General features: G+C 47.5%; 1 protein-coding gene across 6 annotated transcripts in view; it reads right to left on the bottom strand.

Annotated features, from left to right (window-relative positions):
• OSBPL7 (oxysterol binding protein like 7) overlaps positions 1–23,649 on the bottom strand; it is a 35,340-nt gene extending 11,691 nt beyond the window's left edge. For 2 of the 6 annotated variants that reach the window (XM_083408549.1, XM_083408552.1), the window contains exons 1-14: positions 23,041–23,648; positions 14,292–14,507; positions 13,838–13,960; positions 13,371–13,424; positions 13,085–13,198; positions 11,531–11,662; positions 10,307–10,433; positions 9,166–9,269; positions 8,344–8,436; positions 7,672–7,801; positions 6,738–6,886; positions 4,883–4,978; positions 3,784–3,915; positions 1,518–1,611 (exon numbers count right to left, since the gene is read on the bottom strand). In XM_083408549.1, coding sequence (XP_083264675.1) covers positions 1,518–1,611; positions 3,784–3,915; positions 4,883–4,978; positions 6,738–6,886; positions 7,672–7,801; positions 8,344–8,436; positions 9,166–9,269; positions 10,307–10,433; positions 11,531–11,662; positions 13,085–13,198; positions 13,371–13,424; positions 13,838–13,960; positions 14,292–14,390 — 1,447 coding nt within the window. In that variant the 5' untranslated portion in view covers positions 14,391–14,507; positions 23,041–23,648. The other 4 variants (XM_083408550.1, XM_083408553.1, XR_014504178.1 and 1 more) reach the window with 3 other exon arrangements.
• Positions 23,650–23,953: the final 304 nt, after the last annotated feature.

The following is a 23,953-nucleotide window of genomic DNA, read 5'->3' as shown; positions in this document are numbered from 1 at the left end:
TGCTTCTATGAAGGTCACAGGAAGGCTAAGGATGCAAAACTTTTTCCTTGCTGTGCTGAATGCCAGCTTCTGATATTCAGAAGTTTAGTGGCTCTGAATATGGAAGCTCCACTAAGTGGATAACAGTTAGGGACAGACACACACACACACACAAATCCTCCAGGGGGTTGTTCTTTCGCTTTTAAAGCCATCTAACCTAGCAGCTAAGGGACACGGTTCAAAGGCAGTTCAAAAAGCACATCAAAGTGCAAGTAGATAAATAGGTACCACTCCGGTGGGAAGGTAAACAGCATTTCTGTGCGCTGCTCTGGTTTGCCAGAAGTGGCTTAGTCATGCTGGCCACATGACCCGGAAGCTGTACGCCGGCTCCCTTGGCCAGTAAAGTGAAATGAGCGCCGCAACCCCAGAGTCGGCCACGACTGGACCTAATGGTCAGGGGTCCCTTTACCTTTACTTAACCTAGCAGCTAACGCCAGACTTTGTGATAGTGCAGGAGTGGGAAGCTTACAGCCCCCTGACTCGCTTTGTGACAGTGGGAAGGAGCATGACAGGGAAGGAGGAAGGCAAGATGGGGACAAATTAGGGTGCTAGGAAGGGAGAGTCAAAATGGGGGGGAGCGATGGGAAAAGAAGCAGGTGGGGAGGAAGCCCACTCTGCTAGTGATCAGATCAGACCTCAGGCAAGAGCGATCTGTGTGCTCTCCCCACCCACACTTAGCAGCCCATGGAGTGTGGAGGAAGAGAGAAAGTGGTGGCTGAGAAAAAGAAAGCAAGAAATGGGGCTGGGGCTGGGGCTGGGGCAGGGGCAGAAAAGGGGTCCCACCCACTTTCAGCTCTGGCTCCACCCAATTCTAGCATCAGCCCCACCCTGCTCCGTTATCCCCTAGGAATGTTGTTCTTGACAGCCCCACACCCCTGTGGAAGTGAAATCCAAAATGTCAATCATTTGTTATGTGAATGGTTTTTTCCCCCCTTGGTGTCTATTCCAACTTTTGTACAGTGGTACCTCGGGTTACATACGCTTCAGGTTACAGACTCCGCTAACCCAAAAATAGTACCTCGGGTTAAGAACTTTGCTTCAGGATGAGAACAGAACTCGTGCTCCAGTGGCGCGGTGGCAGTGGGAGGCCCCATTAGCTAAAGTGGTACCTCAGGTTAAGAACAGTTTCTGGTTAAGAATGGACCTCCAGAACGAATTAAGTACTTAACCCGAGGTACCACTGTACTATTACTATTTTGTATAACTTATTCTGGGAAGTCGGCATATACTCTGGGACGGCAGGCGACATTTATAAAAATAATGGATTACCTCCAGCTCATTGCTCTTTAGTGCCCTCCAGATGTTGTTCGCCTACAACTCCCATCAGCCCCAACGAGCAAGGACATTTGTAGAGGATGATGGGCATTGTAGTCCACAGGTTCCCTGCCCCTGATTTATCCCCTCCCCTAGTTGTGGCTCTGTTGTGTAGCTCCTCGTCTGCAAGCACACCCACCCTGATCACCTCCTGGAACAAGTACCTTTGAGACAACGCCCTGGTCCTCCCGCCATGTCTGTGGCTTCCTCCAAGATGCTGTTAGTCACCTCGCTGATGCAGGACTCGTCGTCTGTGGCCTGGAGGAGCAACAGAGGTTACACAGGCCAAGGGAAGTGGTGGGTTTGCCAGGAAAGAGGACTGACGGGGAGGAGGAGGAGGTAGCTGTGTGGAGTTTAAATGTAGTCAGAGGCAGGACAAAAGGCTAGGACTTAGGCAAGGGGCATGGAACCCAATGCAACTTTCCTGTGTGGGCAAGGTGGACAGAGGCGGATCTTATATAAAAAGGCCCAGCAAAAATCCAACAGGGATGCTTTTGGAAAATGGTGTCAGGGTGGACTAACAGCACAAATTTAATCAGCGCAATCTCCATTCTCCTTCCCAATCAAGTTTCAAAGCAGGAATGGTGAGCCTTTGTTCCTCCAGGTGTTGCTGAACTACAACTCCCATCATCCCATGCTTGATGGGGGCTGATGGGAATTGTAGTTCAGCAACACCTGGAGGAACAAAGGTTCTTCACTTTAAAGGAAGAGGCTGCTGGGAAGTCCGTGAGCCTTATCTACTCTTGGCCCTATAGCGAAAATTTGGCCCTGAAATTCATCCCCAGCAAAATGACTGAACCTGGAAGCTGGGGAGGATATGTGGGAAGCAAAGGCTGCTTCTCCCATGAAGTGTAGGGTAGAAGGAGAGACAGAGGACAAAGAAGAGAGAAAGATTTCACAGGATTCTCCAGGTCCACATTGCAGAGACAGTAAGGACTGTGACCACAGAACTCTTCAAAGCAATCGAAAGAAGAAGCCATGAGTTGAGGCCTTGGACATCAAAGGAACAGCAAGTTGGAAAAGTCCAGCCATCTCCTCAGATGCCTTCAAGACTCATGGGAAGAGCTGCATGCAAGCAGGGGATTGTGAAATTCAATACCATAGTGCTCCTGAGTCTCTCAATTTGAAGCAGGCACCTAGAGTTGTGTCCGAAGGAGAAAAGGTGGTAGAATAGCAGGAGGAGGAGGAGGAGGAGGAGAGGCCTAAGAGAACACATTGTAGAACTGGGCTAGGCCTGGACCTTCTAGTAGGAAGAGGGAGCGAAGAGAAAGAGACTGAACATAAAAGATCTGGGCAGATGTGTATGAGGAGTTGGGGTGGGAATAGGCCACTGGGGGGGGATTTGGGGGGGACAGCAGCTGCTAGGCGGGGGGGAGTGGCTTTGCTGCTGGCTAATTCACAAAAGGATGAGAGAGAGAGAGAAAAAGACGACAGTGAAGACACAGCAACAAAAATGTGATTTTTAAAAAAAAAAACCTTACACAGATATGGAGCGTGTGACACAAAATCATACCCTGAAAAGCGAGATTAAAATCTAAATCCAATTTATTTACCATTCCCACTGCTTTTTAAAAAAGAAATGCTGCCAAGGCCTATCTTTTAAAAAATGAAACACTCACCAAGAGTTGTTTATAAGAATATGAGAATATGTTTATAAGAATAAGAGCTCAGATGTGCAGGACGTTAATTGAGCAACATTATTGTGCATTTTCTTGTGGTTGCTGGTTATTTTTTCTTTCTTTTTAAAAATAATTTTTATTAGTTTTCCATCAAAAACATCTAATTAATAACAAATCCAATCATAATCCAAATCAAGGAAAAAAGCACACACAAAAAATCTAATTACAATCCGAATTATTGTGGGAGGCAGCCATTTCCCACAGCAGGAAGCTGGAAGTCCTATTTAAAGGTTGCTGGTTATTTTTTCAGGCATCAGCAGGTAGAGACACTGACCTTATTCACACTTACCTTTCCTTCACTTTTTCCAGGCGCAGCCTGCTCTTTAAAGCTCTGTGTCTAAGCATTTCTCATGCTCCAGAGCTTTCCCTGCAAAAACCTGCTCTTTAGCGCTCAACCAGAGCAAACGTCCATCTGCGGAAACCCCGAACTGATGTTTGCTCTGACTGAGCACTAAAGGGTGGGTTTTCTACTGAAACAACCACTCTCTCCTAACAGCCTGTAAGAACACCTTGCAATTAATCTGCAGCAGGGTAGATTATGCTGGGATCAGCTATAATTTCACCTGTTGATGTGAGTCGCCATAAATGATGGGTTTCGACCATTTGCTCTAAATTACCACAATCATTTTGTTTATTTATATGGGGAACCCGTGTACCTCCAGATGATGGAAGCTGTAGCCCGGGAACAACTAGTGGGCCACAGATTCCTGTTTTAAAGACTCCCCCCCCCCCAATGGCTACATCCACCAACCTCGTTCTCAGATGAGCTGGCCGACAGGAAAACCTCGCAGGCATCGAAGAACTCCGTGTGCGAGTCGGAGAGAGACACGATGCTGCGATTGGAGTGCTGCTGCTCCTGACCTTTAACCAACAGGGCATCCGGCTAGAGGGCAGAGAAAGAAAAAAAATGTTGCCAAGAGATCCAGTCAAAGGCGACTATGGGGTTGCGGCGCTCATCTCGCTTCAGGCCGAGGGAGCCGGCGTTTGTCCATAGACAGCTTTTGGGGTCATGTGGCCAGCAAGACTAAGCCGCTTCTGGAGCAACGGGGCACCATGACGGAAACCAGAGCGCACGGAAACATTTACCTTCCCGCCACAGCAGAACCTATTTATCTACTTTCACTGGCGTGCTTTCGAACTGCTAGGTTGGCAGGAGCTGGGACAGAGCAACAGGAGCTCACCCTGTCACAGGGATTCGAACCGCCAACCTTCTGATTGGCAAGCCCAAGAGGCTCAGTGGTTTAGACCACAGCGCCACCCACATCCCTTAACCTGAAAGTATCACGGCCAATAGCTGTGGATGAACCTCACCTCCCATGAATCTCTCTATAGTCCTTTTTAAAAATCTAACATCCAGCCTAATGGCCAGAGTCACAACCTGTGTAAGTAATTAAGTAATAAAAGTAACCGCTTTTAGTGGTTTGGAAGGGATCAGCCTGCCTTAGGGACTCAGGAGTTTGTCTGGTCTGTTTATTTTGCAGAAGATCAGCCCAATCCATCACTCCTGAACTTGATTCCAAACTGGACTACAAAGGCTCATCTCCACACGAATTGCATACAATTTAAATGCAGGCTTTTTTTTTCTTTCCGAAAAGTTATACGCAACACGACGGAACAGATCTATGACCGACCACTAGTGAAACTCAAAACAGGATGGAAAATGGCTGCTTAGTGCATCTCTGGGTTTGCCTGCCTGGAGCTCTCTGCAATACTCTCTGATCAGGTTAAGAGCTTGCAGCAGACTTTGCCAACCTGGTGCCCTCCAGTCATTTTGGACTAAGACTCCTATCAGCCCCAGCTAGCATGTAGCGCCACACATTTTCTCCGCTGTAAAGAAAAGGACAGTTTACCTCATCAGGGTTAAATGAGGCAAAAGAGTCCAGGGTTGTGTCCGAGGAGATGGAGAGAGAATGGAAACGGCGTATACATTCCATATTGTCCAGGGTCTGCAGAGAAGCCAGGAAGGGGAAAGGAGGAATTTAGAGAGGGCTGCGAAATGTAGATAAAGAAATTGCCCTGTAGAGCATCATAGACCAGGCAATGCTTAAATTTCTCAAACATGAGATACCAGCGCTCAAAACCACCAGAAAGATACGGAACCCCTCCAAACTGGGGTTTGTTGGTTTTGGGGGTGTATCCTGCAACATGTCATTGATGCAATAATAGTAAATTATTATCTATTATCTACAGGTGGCGACCATTTTAGGTGCGTCCTATTGACGTGCAATCGCTGATGCGTGGGTCTTTTTGGACCTGGAAGGAGGCAGAACAGGGGTGGGGCTTATACAGGCTCCACGGAGGCATTTGGGGGACACGAATTTTATCACATCATTGTCATTTGGAAGGGCACATATGCAATAGGACCCCTGACCATTAGGTCCAGTCGTGACCGACTCTAGGGTTGCGGCGCTCATCTTGCTTTATTGGCCGAGGGAGCTGGCGTACAGCTTCCGGGTCATGTGGCCAGCATGACTAAGCCGCTTCTGGTGAACCACAGCAGCACACGAAAACACTGTTTACCTTCCCGCCGGAGCAGTACCTATTTATCTACTTGCACTTTGACATGCTTTGAACTGCTAGGTTGGCAGGAGCAGGGACCAAGCAACGGGAGCTCACCCCGTTGCGGGGATTCGAACCACCGACCTTCTGATCGGCAAGTCCTAGGCTCTGTGGTTTAACCCACAGCACCACCTGCTCTTGCACTATAGCGCAACAAAGGTGAGGCAAAAATTAAATAAATTAAGTGGCATGTTTGTGGTGCACTATTTGACAGGGCTTTGGCATGCACCGATTGGAAACAAAAGCAGTATGCCTGCCCCAAAACGTTCGCAGGAGCACTGAAAACGGGACCGCTTATACCTGCCTCAATACCATCGTGAGCCCAAATCCATCATGAATGCACAACCAAAAACAGACATCTGTGGAGCCCCATATTCTCTATGACTTGGGCATATACTTAAATCAAAGATGGAAAACTTCTTTTGGTCAAGGTTTGCATTCCCTCAGAAGGCTGGGGTTGGTGTGCCCAAAGCCACCTGAAGAAGTGGGGCAGAGCCAGTCAGACTCCCTTTACCTGCCTGAAATTAAGTTCATGCTCTTCACTTTATATACATTCTGTATTTTTCTCTCCATAAGACGCACCTGACCATAAGACGCACCTAGTTTTTAGAGGGGGAATGCAAGAAAAAAAATATTTTTAAAGGGAGCGCTGAGCAGAGCCTGTATGCATCCCAGGCTCTGCTCAGCGCTCCCTTTCACGAGCCATGTGGAGCGTGTGTGTGGCACTTGCAGGCTTTTCCCCAGGAGGGAAAACACGCTCCACGTGGCTCGTGAAAGGGAGCGCGGCTCTTGGGGCCTTTTCTACGAGGTGGGAGAAGGACAGCCCTCAGTGACAGGGCTGCACCGCACAGAGCTTGGGGGCTTTTCCCGCCTGCCTCCCACCTGCATTCGCTCCATAAAACACACACACATTTCCCCTTACTTTTTAGGAGGGAAAAAGTGCATCTTATGGAGCAAAAAATACGATACTGTACACTGATTGAGCTATTCTGTGCCAATGCTGCAGTATTCTGCATATGTTGGGTTGCTGTTTTTTTGGTATAAGCATCTAACTTTTTTTTAAAAAAGTAGTAATAATTCTATACCAGCAAAGTTTCAAAACCAGCAATTGGCGAGCCTGCCAGAGGACAGTGGGAGGAGCCTTACCCCGGCTGCTGCCATGCCGATGCCACCCCCACGACCACCCTGGGCGGAAGACACAGTGGAGCGTTGCAGATCGAGCGTCCGCTGCAGTTCTTGGAGACGGTCTCGCTCCGCCGTCAGCACGGCCAGCACGCTGCTGAGGGAGCCATGAACTGGCAAAGGAGGAAAGCACATTTCAAATCAGATCCCATCACTCATAAGGAACCAGGCATTCGGCAAGGACTCCGGAATCCTTGGAATGATCAACTTTTGTTTTTAAAGGAAGGAGCTCAAGTTTCTAGCCCTTAAGGCCACCTTGACCAATTTGAAAACAAATGTTTATAACACCCAATGAAAACTCAAGAAGTGGAGCGAAGTGTGTGAGCAGAATTGGCAAACAAGGCGTGTGTGTATATATATATATATTTATATAATAATAATAAATTTTATTTATACCCCGCCCTCCCCGGCCAGAGCCGGGCTCAGGGCGGCTAACACCAGTAAAATTACAGTAAAAGCATAATAGGAAAAGAAAAAATACAGGTTTAAATGCAATTTAAAAGGCAGACTCGTTTTAAAAGTAGCCCATAGATACACTCCCCTTGTTCTGCAGAAGCTGAACTAGTCATGTAAAACAAGAACATTTCTGCAATTTATGCAGGACACAAAATCCAGCTTTCCTTTGTACAGAATCTGGGTTGATTCAGTCACAACCCTGTGATTTATCGCGGCAAAGAACAGGTTGTGGAAATGGGGGGAATTAACTCCCCCCCCCCAAAAGGAACAAGCCCATAAAACAATCTTTCCTTCCAATCTCTCTTCTGCTCCTGCTCTCTGTTGACCTTCGAAATCAGCACATCCCTCTCCACCCACAACAAAAATAACAAATATAGGTAAAGTAGGACTGTCATTCCTGAGCGTTGCGAACAACAATAGCCAACACCTGCCGCAAGCTGACCTTTCTGAGCTAAAATCCAGAAACTTCTCTGCAGCTGGCTGTATTCCGGAGGGACGCTAAAGATGGCTTGGTTCTGACAGGATTCCAAATATCTCGAAAGGTTGGGCACAGAGCCGTGCAGGCGCCCCACCTGCAGGCGACAAAACACTTCTGGTTTAGACACCCAAGTAGAGCATTTCCCCCATCGCACCCTCTCCCCTTCCATATTACTTAAAAGCAGTGCTTTTTCCCCCTGCAGGGATGCATACCCCAAACATTTTGTAAATCTCTGTACTTTTGTCCATTTACTGTATTTGTTTTCCCCAATTTGAACTATAAAGTGGTGATTTTCTTGAGTCAAAATGAGAGTGCACCTAAACATTATAAAAGCACTGCTTAAAAGGCCTTTCTCCTCTGTCCCAGAAAAGCATTGCTCTCTCAATAACAGCAAGACAATGCAAAATGCCACCCTCCACTTTCTAAGCTAGACACACACCCTCTCACACAACCCATATCACAGTGATGGCCATACTTGGCCCTCCAGCTGTTTGGGGACTACAACTCCCATCATTCCTATCTAACAGGGCCAGCGGTCAGGGATGATGGGAATTGTAGTCCCAAAACAGCTGGAGGACCAAGTTTGGCCATCACTGCCATATCAGAACAGACACCCCCAGTTCCAAGCCGGCTCACCCTGCCTATCGTGTCGTCTTTTGCAAAACTCTGAGTGCACCAGATGCGAGTGGATCTCTTCCCTTTCCTGGGTCTCTCCGTGCCCGCTGAGGTCTGTAAAAAATCAAGAAAGAGTCTCCTGCCACAGCTGCCATCGAAAGTTTATTCAGAGTCAGAGAACTCAAAGCAGGAATTCCTCAATTTGTAAGAGTGGGTACATAACCATGCAAATCCGTTCAAAGCCCATGGTTGGTACATGACTGAAATGGCAAGAAAGCAACTCCAGAGCCAGTGGCAACTGCACTGTAGGGGGCTGGGCTAGATGACCTTTGGGATCCCTTACAAATCTATTATTATTATTATTATTATTATTATTATTATTATTATTATTATCATTCCGCCCTATACCCGGAGGACTCAGGGCAGTTCACAGAAGAAAATCAAAATATAAAACCACAAAATAAATAATCAAAACAAAAACAACAACCCAACAACCCAAATAACAGAATCTACAATTCTATTATTCCACAGGACGGCTTACAATATAAAAACACAAAAATGCATAATATGGTAACAAACAAAAGCAATTAAAAAACGCACACAGTTTAAAAGGCCACAGATTGTTGAAATATCCGAAGGCCTGGGAGAAGTGGAATGCTTTGCCTGGCGCCTAAAGATATGAAGGCGCCAGGAGAGCTTCCCTGGGGGGAGCATTCCACAAGTGGGGAGCCACTGCAGAAAAGGCCCGTTCTCATGCTGCCACCCTCTGGACCTCTCGTGGAGGAGGCACACAAAGAAGGGCCTCAGGTGAGGATGACATGTTGCCATCGCCGCTCTACATACCTGACTATTGGAGATGAGGGGAGCAGACGGAATGCGGTGCAGGGTCTCCAAACTCTGCAGCATCCGGTTGAGCTCTTGAAGTTTTCCCTGGCATTCGGAGAGTTCTGAGGAAAAAGAAACCAAACGTTACGCGTGTGGAAATTTTGCACTCTGAAAGAACACGCATGGGCGATGTCTGCAGATTTAACATGGCAGAAACAGGCCAGGGAGTCAGGAGGCGGGACTTCCTGTCTGTTGAGTACATTGGCTCTTTGATCGGGAAGCATTTGGAAGAAAGTGCGTACTATATCACGGCAGCACTGTAGAGCAGGGGTCGGCAAACTACGGTCTGTGGGCCGGATCTGATCCAATTGCCCTCAGGATCCGGCCTGCTGACGGTCCGTGGATCATGTGGATTCTGTTCATTACATTTTTTTCTGCACCGCCATTTTTGGGGGCGCCATTTCCCCTCTCCCTCTCACACACCGCGGCGCCTCCTCCCTCCCTCCTCCTGGCTTCTCCCCGCCCTTTGTAGAGGAGGAAGGGGACTGGGATGAGCTGGCTGAGCGCCATTTTGGGCAGCGCCTCTCCGGAGCCAGCCCACCCTTGCGCCGGCAGCACCATAGGTAGGCAGGGGGAGGGGAGGGGCTGGGGGGGAGAGAGAAGCCCCCTCCGCCGTGTGTGTGTGTGCACGCAGTCCGGCCCACCCCACCCCCCGGGGGACGGTGAACTGGCCCCCTCCCAAAAAAGTTTGCTGATTCCTGCTGTGGAGACATTGGGTGGATGGCTTGCACTTCCAGCATAGTTCAGAAGCCAAATTCCCACAAAGAACTACAGCATGCACAGCCTCTCTGACCCACAGGCAGCCCCTTCATTCTGGCTTATAACGGCCACTGATTCCCGCCCCCCTCCCACTACTTAGCCCACTTCTGATCTGCTGACCCTCCCCAGGGAAAAGCCTTCATACTGGAAAGGTGCTAGAAGGAGAGAGAGATCAATGGACTAGGAAAGGGTTCACCACCAGCAGCAAATGCAGATGTCAAGAAGCGACGGTGCTTCAGAAAGACTGCCTGGCTTGGAAGAGCAGAGGAGAGGGAGCTGGGAATGGTGGAAGGCGGAAGGGCATTTGTTCTGGGAAAGCAGTAAGAAGATCCCATCTCACCTGCTGAGCACCTGTCCAGGCCTTTGCTGTCGCTCAGCCAGGAATTCACCTTGTCTCGGGGGCCGGCCAGGGAAGACAAGGCAGGGGCACTCTCGGACATCAGAATGCGGTGCCGTGAGCTACAGGCCTGCAGGAAGGAGGCAAGAAGATGGGGGCCGAACAGAAGCTAAGAGCAAAGGATTGTGGGAGGCGTGTCCATTTTGCAGGTCACAGCTGTGAGCTTTTAGCCTCTTGTTCACCAGGAAGCTCTCCCTGGGACCCGGGCACAAAGCTGAACAGCAGAGGCAAAGTCATTTTAGGATTTCAACACCCCTTTTCTCTATAAATCCACTAGGTGAAACCAGCTAAGTGCCAATACTTTAAACTCTTTTACAAAGCCACATAAACTGGTGTTGGAGAGCTCGCAGCTCTTTAGTATACTGGTCATCCTAGGGGTAGGGAACCTATAACCTTTGAGATGTTATTGGACTCTCACCTTCCATAAACCTCAACCAGCATGGCTAGCTAGGATTGGAAGCTGGGGATGTACAACAACATCTGGAGATGTACAAATTCAGTCATACACGCAGCCGACGCAACTTAGCAGCTGAACGTTAGAAATGTATTTGCTAGATGTACTTAACATTTCCACAGGAACCACCAAAGCTTAACTTTGGCCTATAAAGCAACTCTTTCCTGCCAGAGCTATGTGAGGACCCCTCCAGACTGGTTTGGGGTTTTTTTTGGCAGGTCTATTCAGCAATATGCCACTGATGCAAAAATAGTGCATCCTTCCAGAATGATACAGCATTATTGTCCTTCAGTGGGCAGCTCTTGCGCTGTAGCACAACCAAAGTGGCACAAAAAAGGACTCCTGTAACATTCTTTTCATTTGAAAAAAGACAGGATTTCAGCAGGAAGTTATGAGATGTGCACCAATTGGAAATGAAGTGGTGTGTCTGCCCCAAAACTGTTGCAGGTACAAACAGCACTGAAAGCAGGATCTACGTGTAACCCCGCTGATACCATCGTGTGCACAAACCGTCATGAATGTGCAATTAAGAAGGCAAGTGGAGTCCAGGCCCCAAGTCTCTTCTTCCTGCATATGACTAAGGGGAAAGAACCAAGGAGAGATACTGGAGTCCTCTGTCCATTCACCCTGCCATCATTCCATGTGCATGTCCCTTCCCATCCATCTTGCGCAACACAAAAAGTTCTTTCCCCCCACCCCTCCCACCAACTCACCTGTGTAGGATGCGAGGCTCTTCCACCATGGCTACTTGTCAGGTACTGCCTTTGGGAGGCATCCAACTTCTGCACTTGGCGGTGTGAGCAGAGCTTGGCCACCCAGTTATTGAAGAGTTCCTGGGATTTAATCTAGAAGGAATGAACCGTTAGGAGCACAAAGGTGGGCGGGGGAATCAAGATACCTGTCCAAGTAGAGATTTACACTGATGTCTGGAATCTGAACCCAAGAGCCAATAGGGTCCTGAGCGCAGCTGATCCTCAACCTAAACTGTGGAGATTAATTTATTTCGCAGCCATCGGATTCAAAAGATCTCAGAGAAGAGAGAGCAAGATGCTAGTTCTCCTGCAGATTAAAGTTGCTTCACTTTCTTTTCAGATCTTTTTATTAGGCTTTTAAATACATAACAATTTTTCAATACAACAAAGCTTTCCCTCCCCTTTTTCTTTTTAAAGGCAAACGCAGATAAAGACCTTGTCGGCATTGTCCTACCCAGACCACAGAATCCTCAAAACAATCCGGTTCACAGTTAAAGCATCGTGAAAGTCTGCAAGCGAGGGCTCCAAGCTTGTAGCAAAACGATCTGATGACACCACTGATACATACCATGTTCAGCTTCCTGCATGTTTTAGGAACTGCCAGGAAAACGTGCGCTGAAAGCTAATTGCAGTGAATGGCAAAGGATGTCCACCTAGCCTGGTTTGCCATAGCTGGGGAGAAACCTTTCCCCACACTCTACATGCCCACAGAATCCTCCTGGTTATGGGCCCCGGTGTTCATGCATTAGCTTGGATTTGAACCCAGAGCAACAACGCAAGCCAAACAAACAGGACAAACCATCTCTTTTTTACATGATACCCTGACACAGAGAACTACAAAGGCAGTTACATTCATGCAGAGCTTTCCAACCCTAACTGATACACAGTGCCTATCGAATGCCTTGCGAGTCAAACATTTTGGCTCCCAAACACTGCAAACCCAGAAGAGAGTGTTCCGGTTTGCAAACCTTCTTTGGAACCTGAACGTCTGATGCGGCTTCCGTGGCTTCCGATTGGCTGCAGGAGCTTCCTGCAGCCAATCGGAAGCCGCGCCTTGGTTTCTGAACGTTTTGGAAGTCAAACGGACTTACGGAACTGATTCCGTTCGACTTCCAAGGTACCACTGTACACATTACTGTGCCGCGTACTGTTATCTTGTTTCCCAGTAAACCTTTGTTCATCCAGAACAAGAGGCAAGCAAATTGAAACTTCCCTTCAGGTGTCATTTGCCAGATCAGGACTTTCAGCTTTCCCATCCTCAGGCTAACGCTCCCATTTTCCAGACTGGGGAAATCGAGGCCCAACAACCTCCTCAAGGCTAAATGATGGGTTGGCATTTGACCTTTCCCATTCACTCACCCAGTCTTCCTTTTCCAGTTTTACATCTGGTTTCTCTTCAGACCGTATAAATCTTTCGCCTTTTCCCCATTTCAGTTCCTTATGCTTTTCTGTCCCATCCTGACCTGTTACCACAACCCCGCAACCTGCATGAGGTTCCTCTTTTGCACACCTTACCTTGAGATGATATATGTTCTCTTCTGTGTCCAGATCTACACGCTGCGCCTTCTTGTTGACCGACATGACAGACAGGCGGACGTCAACAGAACCATGAAGCTTCCCCTTCAAGACCTGGGAGGGAGGGTGAAATGGTGAAATGAATACTGACCCAGACCTTTGAGCTCTGCCCCTACGAATCTCATTGATCTCTGACATCCCCCTATGGCCACTTTTGCTCTTAGATTCCCGTGAGTCCCCACCTCATTGAAATTCAGGCATCCCAGGCTCCCTACCCTGTACTCACATCTTGGCGTGTGGTGGCATATTTCAAAATCCCATCTTCCAAAACAAAATAGCGCTTTGAGAAAGAGAGAAGGGGAGAAAGAAAAGGAAGAAGTCACAAATAACCATGTGGTTAAAAAATACCAGAGGCACAACAAAAATATCCACCCTTTGCCCCAGTCCAGAGAACCATAGTAGTAACAGGAGATTGAGCGGAATAAGTGGCCTACATAGGAATGAATCTTACGGGGTTCACGTGATTTATTGTGAATGTGGGATGAGTTAGTTTGACACATTGGTTTTCCTACAGCACTGGAAGCTGCGAGGGATCCACTCTGGTCCCAGGTTGATTGAACCTACATTCCAAAGGCCTGGAAGGGACCACAGTTTAGAACCACAGGAAGTCTGGCATCACATTAGAACAGGAGTACCAACCACACCCACAACCAGCAATTCCCAATACACACACGGGGCTCTCAAATCTCTCACCTTGTGCCAGCCCTTCAGGGGCCATTTCCGCTTCTTCAACAGGTAGCCTTCCTGCCTCTCTGGCTCCTGAATGACCCCGCTCTGGATCCGCAGCTCATCCACCACCTCCCAGCTTTCGGAACCCTAGAATTTTTTAAAACAACAACGTTAGAAAGAAAGGTAGGGGTGTTCTCCCAGTAGGAAAACTGGTTGAAGTTTTGCACTGCAGTCCAAAGGCTCGATTCAATGACATACCCATTGGTTAACCTTTAGGCCACACCCTCTGACCTGAAAGCCCCTCCCACCAACCTCTGGGATGCGTGTAGATTGTTTATGTGGTTCCTCCAGGAGTGGCTGGCAGCTCCCACCAGCCCAGTCAGTATGGCCAATGGACAGGGATGATGGGTGTTGGGAGATCAACAACATCTGGAGGGTCTCAGGCTACCCACTCTTGGGCAGAGGGGAGACATCTCACCTGCCGAGCAATGCTGTGCTTGGAAGACACAGTGCTGTTGGAGCGAGAGGGGGGCGGAGCCCTCTTGGGAGAAGATGGGTCCTTCTCATGGCTACCCATTCCTGTGCAGTCCAGCTCTTTGGCCAATGCCCTCTTGGATGCCAAGGAAGGGTCAGAGATGCCGCTGTCGATCAGAACCTTGCCCTCCTTTCCTGAGCATCACATTCAGAAGGGCAGCTGAGAAGAGAGACCAAAAAACAAGACTCAACGTCCTTATTACAGTTCAGCACAAGGAAAAGCAGAGAGAACCAGGGATTTCCACAGAGGAACGCTTTAAAAAAACGAGGAAGACCAACAAAACAACCATTATCTTGGATGAAAGGAAGACAACGAATGATTACATTTCCAAACAACTGCTCGTTCTTTCGTCTTGGGAAATAAAATGTGAGTTTGGATGTTCTTTCATTTTTGCATTTCTATGTTTGATTGGTTGCAAAATGTGAACTTTCTTCCCTTCATTTCATTTCACTTTTAATTTGTATGCTGCCTTTCTCTATTACAGTGGTACCTCAGGTTAAGAACATAATTCGTTCTGGAGGTCTGTTCATAACCTGAAACTATTCTTAACCTGAGGTACCACTTTAGCTAATGGGGCAGCTGTGCTGCCGCCGCACGATTTCTGTTCTCATACTGAAGCAAAGTTCTTAACCCGAGGTACTATTTCTGCATTAGCGAGTCTATAACCTGAAGCATCTGTAACCCGAGGTACCACTGTACTATACACACAGTGGTTTGCAGCAACAAAATATACAAGAACCTTGTAATACAAAAAGTCATAATAAAGCATAGCCTTAAAATGAAACAACTTATATAAAATAAAGTAATAGTCAATAATCTATTAGAATAGGACACAATAAAATTAACTCTTATCAGCAAACAATAACTAAACAGAAATTCCGTCTTCCTCCCCCAGTTGCAGGATTTAGCAAACAAACCCTAGACCAAGACACACTCAGGAAAGGAGAAGGACAGAGGGGAGAAATATATTTTAAAGGAGAGAGGTTATAATCCACTGCTGTGACTGATTTCCTACAGTCCTCCCATTAGGTGGATGCCTGGATGACACCTCCGGTCCATGATGAGCCTGGCTTCCAGAACGTCATCTCTGCCGCTAACCCTTTTATCAATCTCACCTGCTTGTTCCACAAGACTCTTAGAGCAGCTGCAGCTGCTGCTTTGGATAACCTGCTCACCTACACCTATTTTCCATCTCTCCTCCCTTGGCAAACAGGTTCTCTCTTTGCAGCCTGCTCCTAGGCAAGTCTAACTAGATGCAAGCCCCACCAAATTCAATGGGAAATACTTGCAAGAAAAAGAAATGTGTGCCTTACTTCACTCGCTCGGACCGGGTTCTGTGTCAAAGTACTCTTGCGGCCCACTTGTTCTGAGACGTTGGACCCGCCTTGGTTTAGAGTATACTTAAAGCACAGGCTCCCCTCAAAGAATCCTGGGAGCAACCTTAAAAAACTAAAGCTCCCAGGATTATTTGCGGGAAGCCATATGTGGTGTGGCTGTGACCTGGGCCGGCCAATGAGGATCTCTATGGGGAGCCTAAATGTGTATATCTGGGTTACACTCTGAACAGCAAATCCGTGCCTACAAAAATCAGATTTTATACACCGATTGTGTTTGCTGGACTGAGATGAGCTGCAAGGGGAAAGTGCCAGGAAACTCACAGTTCAAAACTGTGAACTTGACTCATTAAATGGGCTTAATAAACAACTATCTGACTTTTAGAAGACTTCTGAAGGCAGTCCTGTTTAGGGAAGCTTTTAATGTTTGGTGTTTTATCGTGTTTTTAATATTCTGTTGGGAGCCACCCAGAGTGGCTGGGGAAACCCAGCCAGATGGGCAGGGTATAAATAATAAATTATTATTATTATTATTATTATTATTATTATTATTATTAGTCTCAATCTCCCCTCCACATCCCACCTTGTTTAACCAATCCTGACCTGCATATATTCATTGCATTTTGCTGTTTTATAATTTGCCAGACTGAGCTCCTTGGGGAGGAAGGTCGGGATAGAAATTTAATAAGCAAATAAATAACCAAATAAAACAAGGTGTTAGGGAAGAAGTTCCCTCCCCTTCCAACCCCCCACCAAAAGTTATCCTCCCTTGTAGCCGGTCATATTCCTCTCCCCCCCCCAGCCCCACCCCCCCAGTCTGCAGCCACATAAACAGAGTTGCCCCTCACCCATTTCTCATTCTCCTTCTGTCACTATATAAACTGTGCCTCGCCCCAAACCTCTAAATTTAGCAATTACTGAAAAAGCCCAAAAACGTCCCACTCTCAGCAACAATCTGGATCTTAACACGCTGAGCAGAGTCAATGCAAAACGAAGCCCGTTTGTAAACATGTTGAATTGATTTGCGTAATTGTGTTTGCATGAAGAGAGTCTCTCGCTTAGCACAAAATCTGAGGTTTCCTGAGAGCGGCTCCTTACAACACTACCTGAAAAGGACTAAAGGGCCCCCCGGATTTACATAATATTTGCATATGCTAATTGCATGCACTGGCACAGGTATAGAATTAAATCTATCCCAAGGTAGTGGAGAAAGCTGACCAGGTGTTCTGTGTGCTGTCCAGGTTCTAACCCAGGGATGGAAAATGTTCTTTGGTCTGAGAGCCACACCCCTCATGGGCAATCTCCTAAAGGCATATGCCTGCGGTTGGGTGAGGACAGGAGAGCAAATGTAAACGGAACAAGGGATTTAATTTCTACCTTTCTGGGAACTGGATACATTCCAGACATGCAAAAGTCAGAGGTTGCTACGCACCTCCATCCAATCTCTCCATCCTCCATTCAAACAAGCCAGAGGCACCTTCACAATTCATGAACACATTCCAGCCAGGCTAAAGGAGAATGGAAGTCTGGGGAGGGGCGTGCCTGGGGAAAGGTGGTGTGGCCCGGGCAGAATCCCAAGGGCCAGGTGAAGAGGCCTGAAGGGCCACATTACACACACACAAACACACAGAGCCTGGGGTTTCCTACCCCTGATGGAAAGGACCCTGGGCTCTGAATACTTACATTCTCTCTCTGTATACCTGACAGACCTCTGAATTATTATTATTGTTTATTATATTTGTTAATCGCTTTATCTTGCTCAATGCAGCCCAAAGCGAATGATAACCAATCAAACAAAAATCAGAAAAACCCTCACAGATACATGAAAACCAAGTGGCAAGGGAAGATACATTAAAAACGTCCCACCTACTTCTGAAAGGCCACAGATAGTGAAGGCCAAAAGGCCTGGTTAGAAAGGCAAGTTTTTGCCCAGCACCTAAAGATATATAACGATGGTGCCAGGAAAGTCTCTTCGGGAAGAGCATTCCAGAATCGGGGAGCCACCCAAGAAAAGGCCCCGTCTCGAATGTTTGTAATTCTTTCATGTTTGTAATTCTTTTCGGTTTTAGAATAAAGTTTTAAAAAGAAAAAAGAAAGAAAAGGCCTAGTCTCGTGTTGCCACCCTCCAGAAATCTCGCAGGGGGGTGGGTCGGAAATGAAGAAGGGCCTCAGATGATGATCACAGAGTCTGAGGCGCTCCTTGAGGCATTGCGATCCTGAGCTATTTAAGGTTTTTATAGGTCAAAACCAGCAGAAACAAATTGGAAGCCCACGCAGTCAGGCCAGGATTGGTGTTATATGCTCAAAGCGTCTTGCCCCGGTGAGAAACTTGGCTGCTGAATTCTGCACCAGCCGAAGTTTCCAAACAGTCTTCAGAGGCAGACCCACGTAAAACACATTGCAGTAATCTAACCTAGAGGTCACCAGAGCATAGACGACAGAGGTTAGGCTATCCCTGTTCAGATAAGAGACACAGTTGGACCACTAGCTGATGCTGAGGGAAAGCAAGACCCCTGGCCCCTTTTATTACAGCGTAGCTATGATGGAGCCAGAAAGAGTGCAGCAAATTCACCCAGGAAAGTGAATTCGTAGCTTAGAAAGCGCTGACACAGGCCTCCACATTATGGATTTTGTTTCCTTCTCCACTGGTTTCTAGCCAAAGCTCACCCTGTTGAAGTGAACGGGAACAACTCAGGAGAACAGTAGTGGCTCTTCCCACTCATTTCGACTTGCTCATTTCAGGCTGGAACAGGAGACCTCCCCAATGGATCGAGCCCATGTTTTCATTCTCATATATATATTACATATATGACATGACTCAAGTTTTTGGAACCTGCACAAACAACAACCAGAACGGCTACGTAAAGAGTGCCAGGGACCTGCATTGGGGAAGCCCTATTCAGGGGACAGCTGCTTTTAAAGGCTTCCAAGCGGCCTGCCATCTGTCAGTTCCAACCACTCACATCGCATCACCTGCCTTGGGTGTTAAAAATAGGTTTCGGCTTAATAAACAGCAGCTTCTTGTTACAGGCCGGCATATAAAAAAAGGTGTGTGGAGTTGCAACTGGATATAGCAGGGTGACATGCCGCGGACGGGGAGAACGTAAGGAAGGTCTTATAAGACCCACGCAAAGACCATTTATTTATTTGTTTCTTCTCAAAAGCTCAAAGTGGGTTACCTCCCTACATTTTATCTACACAACCTCCCTGTGATGTAGGGTTAGGGTAAATTAGCTATGCCCTGTTTGTTCATATAAACCGATGAACCCTGCTTCCTGGCTCTGGGGCTTTTGTTTGTTTAGGCTCTAGGGTGATACATTTGGCCTTTCAAGGCTGTAATCCTAACCCTACTTTCCTGGGAGTAAGCCCCATTGGACACAGATGTAGAGCAGCCATGGTTAGGCTTGAGTTGCACATCTTTAAATAGTATTGTAGTCTCATGTTTCTTACTATGTTGTTCTCATCTTCTGATTTTCTGGACGTTGCCTTGGTGGTTTCCAGAAAGGAGGCATAAAAGTATTATAAATAGGTACAGCCAGCAGCCACTGACGGATCTAACTCCCAGCAATAGGTCTGGTTCTTTAGAGCAGGGCACCTGTGTCAGTCATGAGCAGCATTTAAGTGGCCCAGTTAGACAACATTACAGAGCTTTTAGCAAGCAGGTGACACCAAAATAAAACCAAGGGAGGAACTGAAAAAGCCAGGATATTAATAAAGGATAATGGGGTGGCAACACCTCTTATACTGAGGGCATTTGCAGCAGCTGCAACAATAGCTACAATTAAAATTCCATGGGTAATATTTTACATTTCTTAAATGCTGATTTGCACATGACTTAACTAAAACAAACATGAACTTTTCCCATAACTACATAAGTGGTTTCCCGAGGTTCCAAAGTAAGGCTGCGTAAACACACTACACCTTTAAAGCATGTTCTTTCCCTCAAAGAATTCTGGGCACTGTAGTTTACCCCTCACAGGGTTACAAGTCCCAGCAACCCTACAAACTACAGTACCCAGAATTCTTTGAGGGGGGAAATGAGCTTTGAATGTGCTTTAAGGGTATAGTGCAGGCACGTCCAACAGGTAGATCACTGGCTCCCCCCAAAGAAGCTGAACAACTTTGGCTCCCCCCCAAAAGCCCTTAACCCAAAAAACCAGGGCCTTGCTTCCTAAAAAAAGCTCAAAAGCTCAACAACTTTGACCTGAACCCAAAAAAGGGGGTAGATCACTGCCAGTTTTTAACTCTGTGAGTAGATCGCAGTCTCTTGGGAGTTGGCCACCCCTGGTATAGTGCGTACACAGCCTAAGGCTGGAAGCCTAACCCCACTTACCTGTGAGTAAGCCTCACTGAATTCAATAGAACTTACTTCTGAGTAAGATTATGCTGTCAATCAGTGCCAGAGGTGGAAATGGAGGAAACACAGCAGGGTTACTTTTTGTTTTCAAGGCCTCAGCTCTTCATCAGCTTAGTTTCCTTCTCTAGACACCAAGGCTGACACTCCCTTTGACCCTAAAACACCACATTGGAGCTATAAACGGGAACCGGAAGCTTGGTTGTTACCCGCCCCCGATTTCTGGTGGTACACTGTAAACAATGCCCAATGACGTTTTTAGGCTGTAGCAACAAAAGCATAGTTCTCAGTTCTTGGGAAGTTAATAGAATTGCTGGACTTGGTAACTGGCAAGGCTCCATTTAGAATAATAGCACATTCAGTTCTGAGTACCACTGCTCAGGAGTGACATTGGCAACGTTGGAAAGGAGTCAAGAAAAGAGAAAGAGCTATGAAGAAGAGAAGGGGCCTAAATGAAGAAAGGCTGAAGGAACTGGGCGTACCAAGCTTAGAGTTCATTGAGAAGGGATGGTTTGTGTGTGTGTACACACATGCGCAGATAGGAGGGGGGGCAGAATAGGGAGGGGAGCGGATATAGTGGAATGTCTTTTTTAGAAGGAATTGTTGGCTGGAGAGCGGGGGCGGGAATACACAGTGACATTTTATTGTAAGTCGCATCCCTTTGGAAGAATTATCAAACTGTTAACTCCAGCAATAGAAGAAGGACCCAATGAATCGCCTTCCAAAGGTTGGAGAGGCATCCTGGAATATCTGAATACTCTAACTAGTGCAGCAAGGAAATAAAAGCTGGTTCACACATGTGCATCACCTGATGACTGCAACATCAAGTGATGACTGGTGTGCGAATGTGTGAATGCATCACCACAGATCTTACCCCACAGACAGAAATTTCAGATCATCCAACCACTGCCCAAATGCAATGCTTTTCCACGGAAATAATTCATAAATTCAGGATCGGGTCCTTGAAAGCGGGCTCGCACGACGTTTGATTGCTCTGTAATTCATTGCTGGTGCTGAATGAGCCACTCCAGCACAAATAGTTGTGTCAGAGTCAATACAAAAATGCGGTCTGCGAAGGCCCATGCTGTGCCACACGCACACCAGATATTTAAATCACTATGATGCTGCTTTAAACAGTCATGGCTTCCCCCAAATAATTATGGGGGCTGAAAGTTGTCGGGAGACCCCTATTGTCCCATAGCTACAATTCTAAGAGTTTCCTGGGGAAAGCGATTTGATTGTTAAGCCACTCTGAGAATTGTAGCTCTGTGAGTCTCAGCACCCTTAACGGACTACAGCTCCCAGAATTCTTTGTGGGAAGGCCATGGCTGCCTAAAGTCGTATCATAGCACACTAGACCATGGGTAGGCAAACTCAGGCCCAGGGTTGGATCCAGCCCAATCGCCTTCTCAATCCGGCCCACGGACGGTCCAGGAATCAGCGTGTTTTTACATGAGCAGAATGTGTCCTTTTATTTAAAATGCATCTCTGGGTTATTTGTGGGACCTGCCTGGTGTTTTTACATGAGTAGAATGTGAGCTTTTATTTAAAATGCATCTCTGGGTTATTTGTGGGGCATAGGAATTCGTTCTTTTTTTTTTTTCCTTTCAAAATATAGTCCGGCCCCCCCACAAGGTCTGAGGGACTGTGGACCGGCCCCCTGCTGAAAAAGTTTGCTGACCCCTGCACCAGACCTATGGTGTGAATGTGGACCCAAGCCATTACAGGATGTTGCAATCATTAAGTGAGAATATCAATGTGTACAGTAATCAACATACAGCACACACACACACACACACACACACACAGACACAGACACATGCAAACCAACTCTTCAGTAACCTCTGGAAACTATTTCCAGGACTGCATTTCTAGGCTTTTTCTTTTTCTTTTGCGCCACCCTTGCTTTTGTACCAAGCTGTTAGTTTTCCAATTAATTCTTCCCTCCCACTTCCCCTTCACATTTTTCTCTGTGCTGTGGAATAATCCATTATCTATTGATGCTGTGGAGCACAGTTCACCTGACCCTCCCAACTTTCTCTCAGTTTCCCCAGGGGCCCTTCCCCAAGTCAAAACTTCAAGCACTCCTATACCTTTGCCATGGAGAAAAATCATGCCCATGACTGTCTCAGCCAGAGACCAACATCCCCCAGCCTTTGGATTCTTTATCGAGGCATCATAGATGTCAAAATCCATCTAATCCCTCCTATTTATCTCTCCCTGAAACCAAAATCCCCCTTTCTCCTCCCCACAAGTCTTTGAAATGGGGACAAACTTTCTCTGTGGGCCAATCTATCATCTATCCCTTAAGCCCCACTTCCCAAAATACCGGTACCTTTACCTTTCCCCCCACCCAGGCAACCATCATAACCCCTCCAAATCCCACAGTTCCCAGACCTATTACTAATATTATTTATTAAATCTGCATACCGCCCTTCCTCCGCAGCTCCCAGGGCGGTTCACAGCATAAAAATGCAAGATAAAACCACGCAAAATACATAATAAAAACAAAAACAACAGCCCCCCCCCCCTTCCCAATGCGTTCCCTGGACCACATTCCCATCAGGCTATTTCTGTCCATGAAAACAGAACAACAAAAAAAGCACTCCTATTTCCATCCCCACTAGGAAATTTCCTGACCTCTTTCTCGGCCGTAGATCCACAGTCCACCCCTCTGAAGGTGGGGGAACAAAATTCCTCGGCGTCTCTGTTTCCCTGACTCTTCCACCCCCCTTTACCCTCCAGCCCCGCTCAGTCCCAGGAAATCCCGCTCCGCCAGGCTGCAACATTTGCCTTACCAAAAATAGAAAGAGCAGGCACTCCTTCCACTCCCCATCTGTCCAGTCCACAGGGCAAAGTCCCGAGCAACCCGCCCTGCTTCCTCCTCCTTCCTGCCCTCCCAACTACACACAGTGCAAAAGAGGTGCCCCCCTCCCCGCCCCGCGGCAAGAGTGGGATGCAGGAGGTGGGCAGAGAGTGATGGTTTTATTGATCAGCCGCCTACCTGCGCGCAGAGGCGATGCTTGCTCTCCCCTCCCGTCTCCCTGGACTCTCCGTTTTCCAATTCCTGCAGCAACGGCTGTTTGTTGCTGCTGCTGCTGCTGCAAACCGGAATCAGGAAGCAGCTGCCAAGCTAAGTCGCAAGCAGCCAGCCCTCTCGCTGGTGGTGCTCTTGAGTTAATCCACCTTTTGCAGCTTGGCTGCGCTTTGGCTCGCCTCTGCCGCCCTGCCTCTTGGAGGACCGGATGGAAGCCGGCTGGTCTTCTGCCTCTGTGCAGAGTGGTTGCCCCCTCGACGGGAGAAGTTCTCCTTTGGCAATCTGCCCGACTAGGACTGGGGGTCTGTTTGCAGCAGCATCAGGGCGGAGCCGCGCCAAGCGGAGTGAGTTATGTGATGGAGTTCTGTCGGCTGCAACAAAATGTTGCAGTAGCCCATAGCTGTCAACCTTCCCTTTTTTTTGCGGGAAATTCCCTTATTCCAGCGCCGTTTCCCGCTGCTTCCCGCTGCTATCCGGGATTGTTAGATATCCCGTAGACTGTCCCCAGGACAGGTGAGGCTGCTGATCCCTTATTTTCGAGGCTGCTGATCCCTTATTTCCAAATCTGAATGTTGACAGCTATGCAGTAGCCTATCCTCAGGTCCTAACGGGAGTGCTCTTGTAACACGGGGCCAACCACAGAATCAGAACTGTAGAATTGGAAGGGACCCTGGAGGACATCCAGTCCAACCCTCCGCAATGCAGGAATCTCAACCAAAGCATCCATCACAGGTGGCCATCCAAACTCTACTTAAAAACCTCCAAGGAAGTCCACAACCTCCCAAGGGAGTCCATTCCACTGCGGAACAGCTTACTGGTCAGAACCAATTAGCCTTTTTACAGGATCCTCCACTGATTGTTCCACCCCCTTCCTTAAATG

Source organism: Podarcis tiliguerta, assembly GCF_965153285.1.
Source record: "Podarcis tiliguerta genome assembly, chromosome: 13".
Classification (NCBI taxonomy): Eukaryota; Metazoa; Chordata; class Lepidosauria; order Squamata; family Lacertidae; genus Podarcis; species Podarcis tiliguerta.
This window is presented reverse-complemented; position numbering and strand designations above follow the sequence as displayed.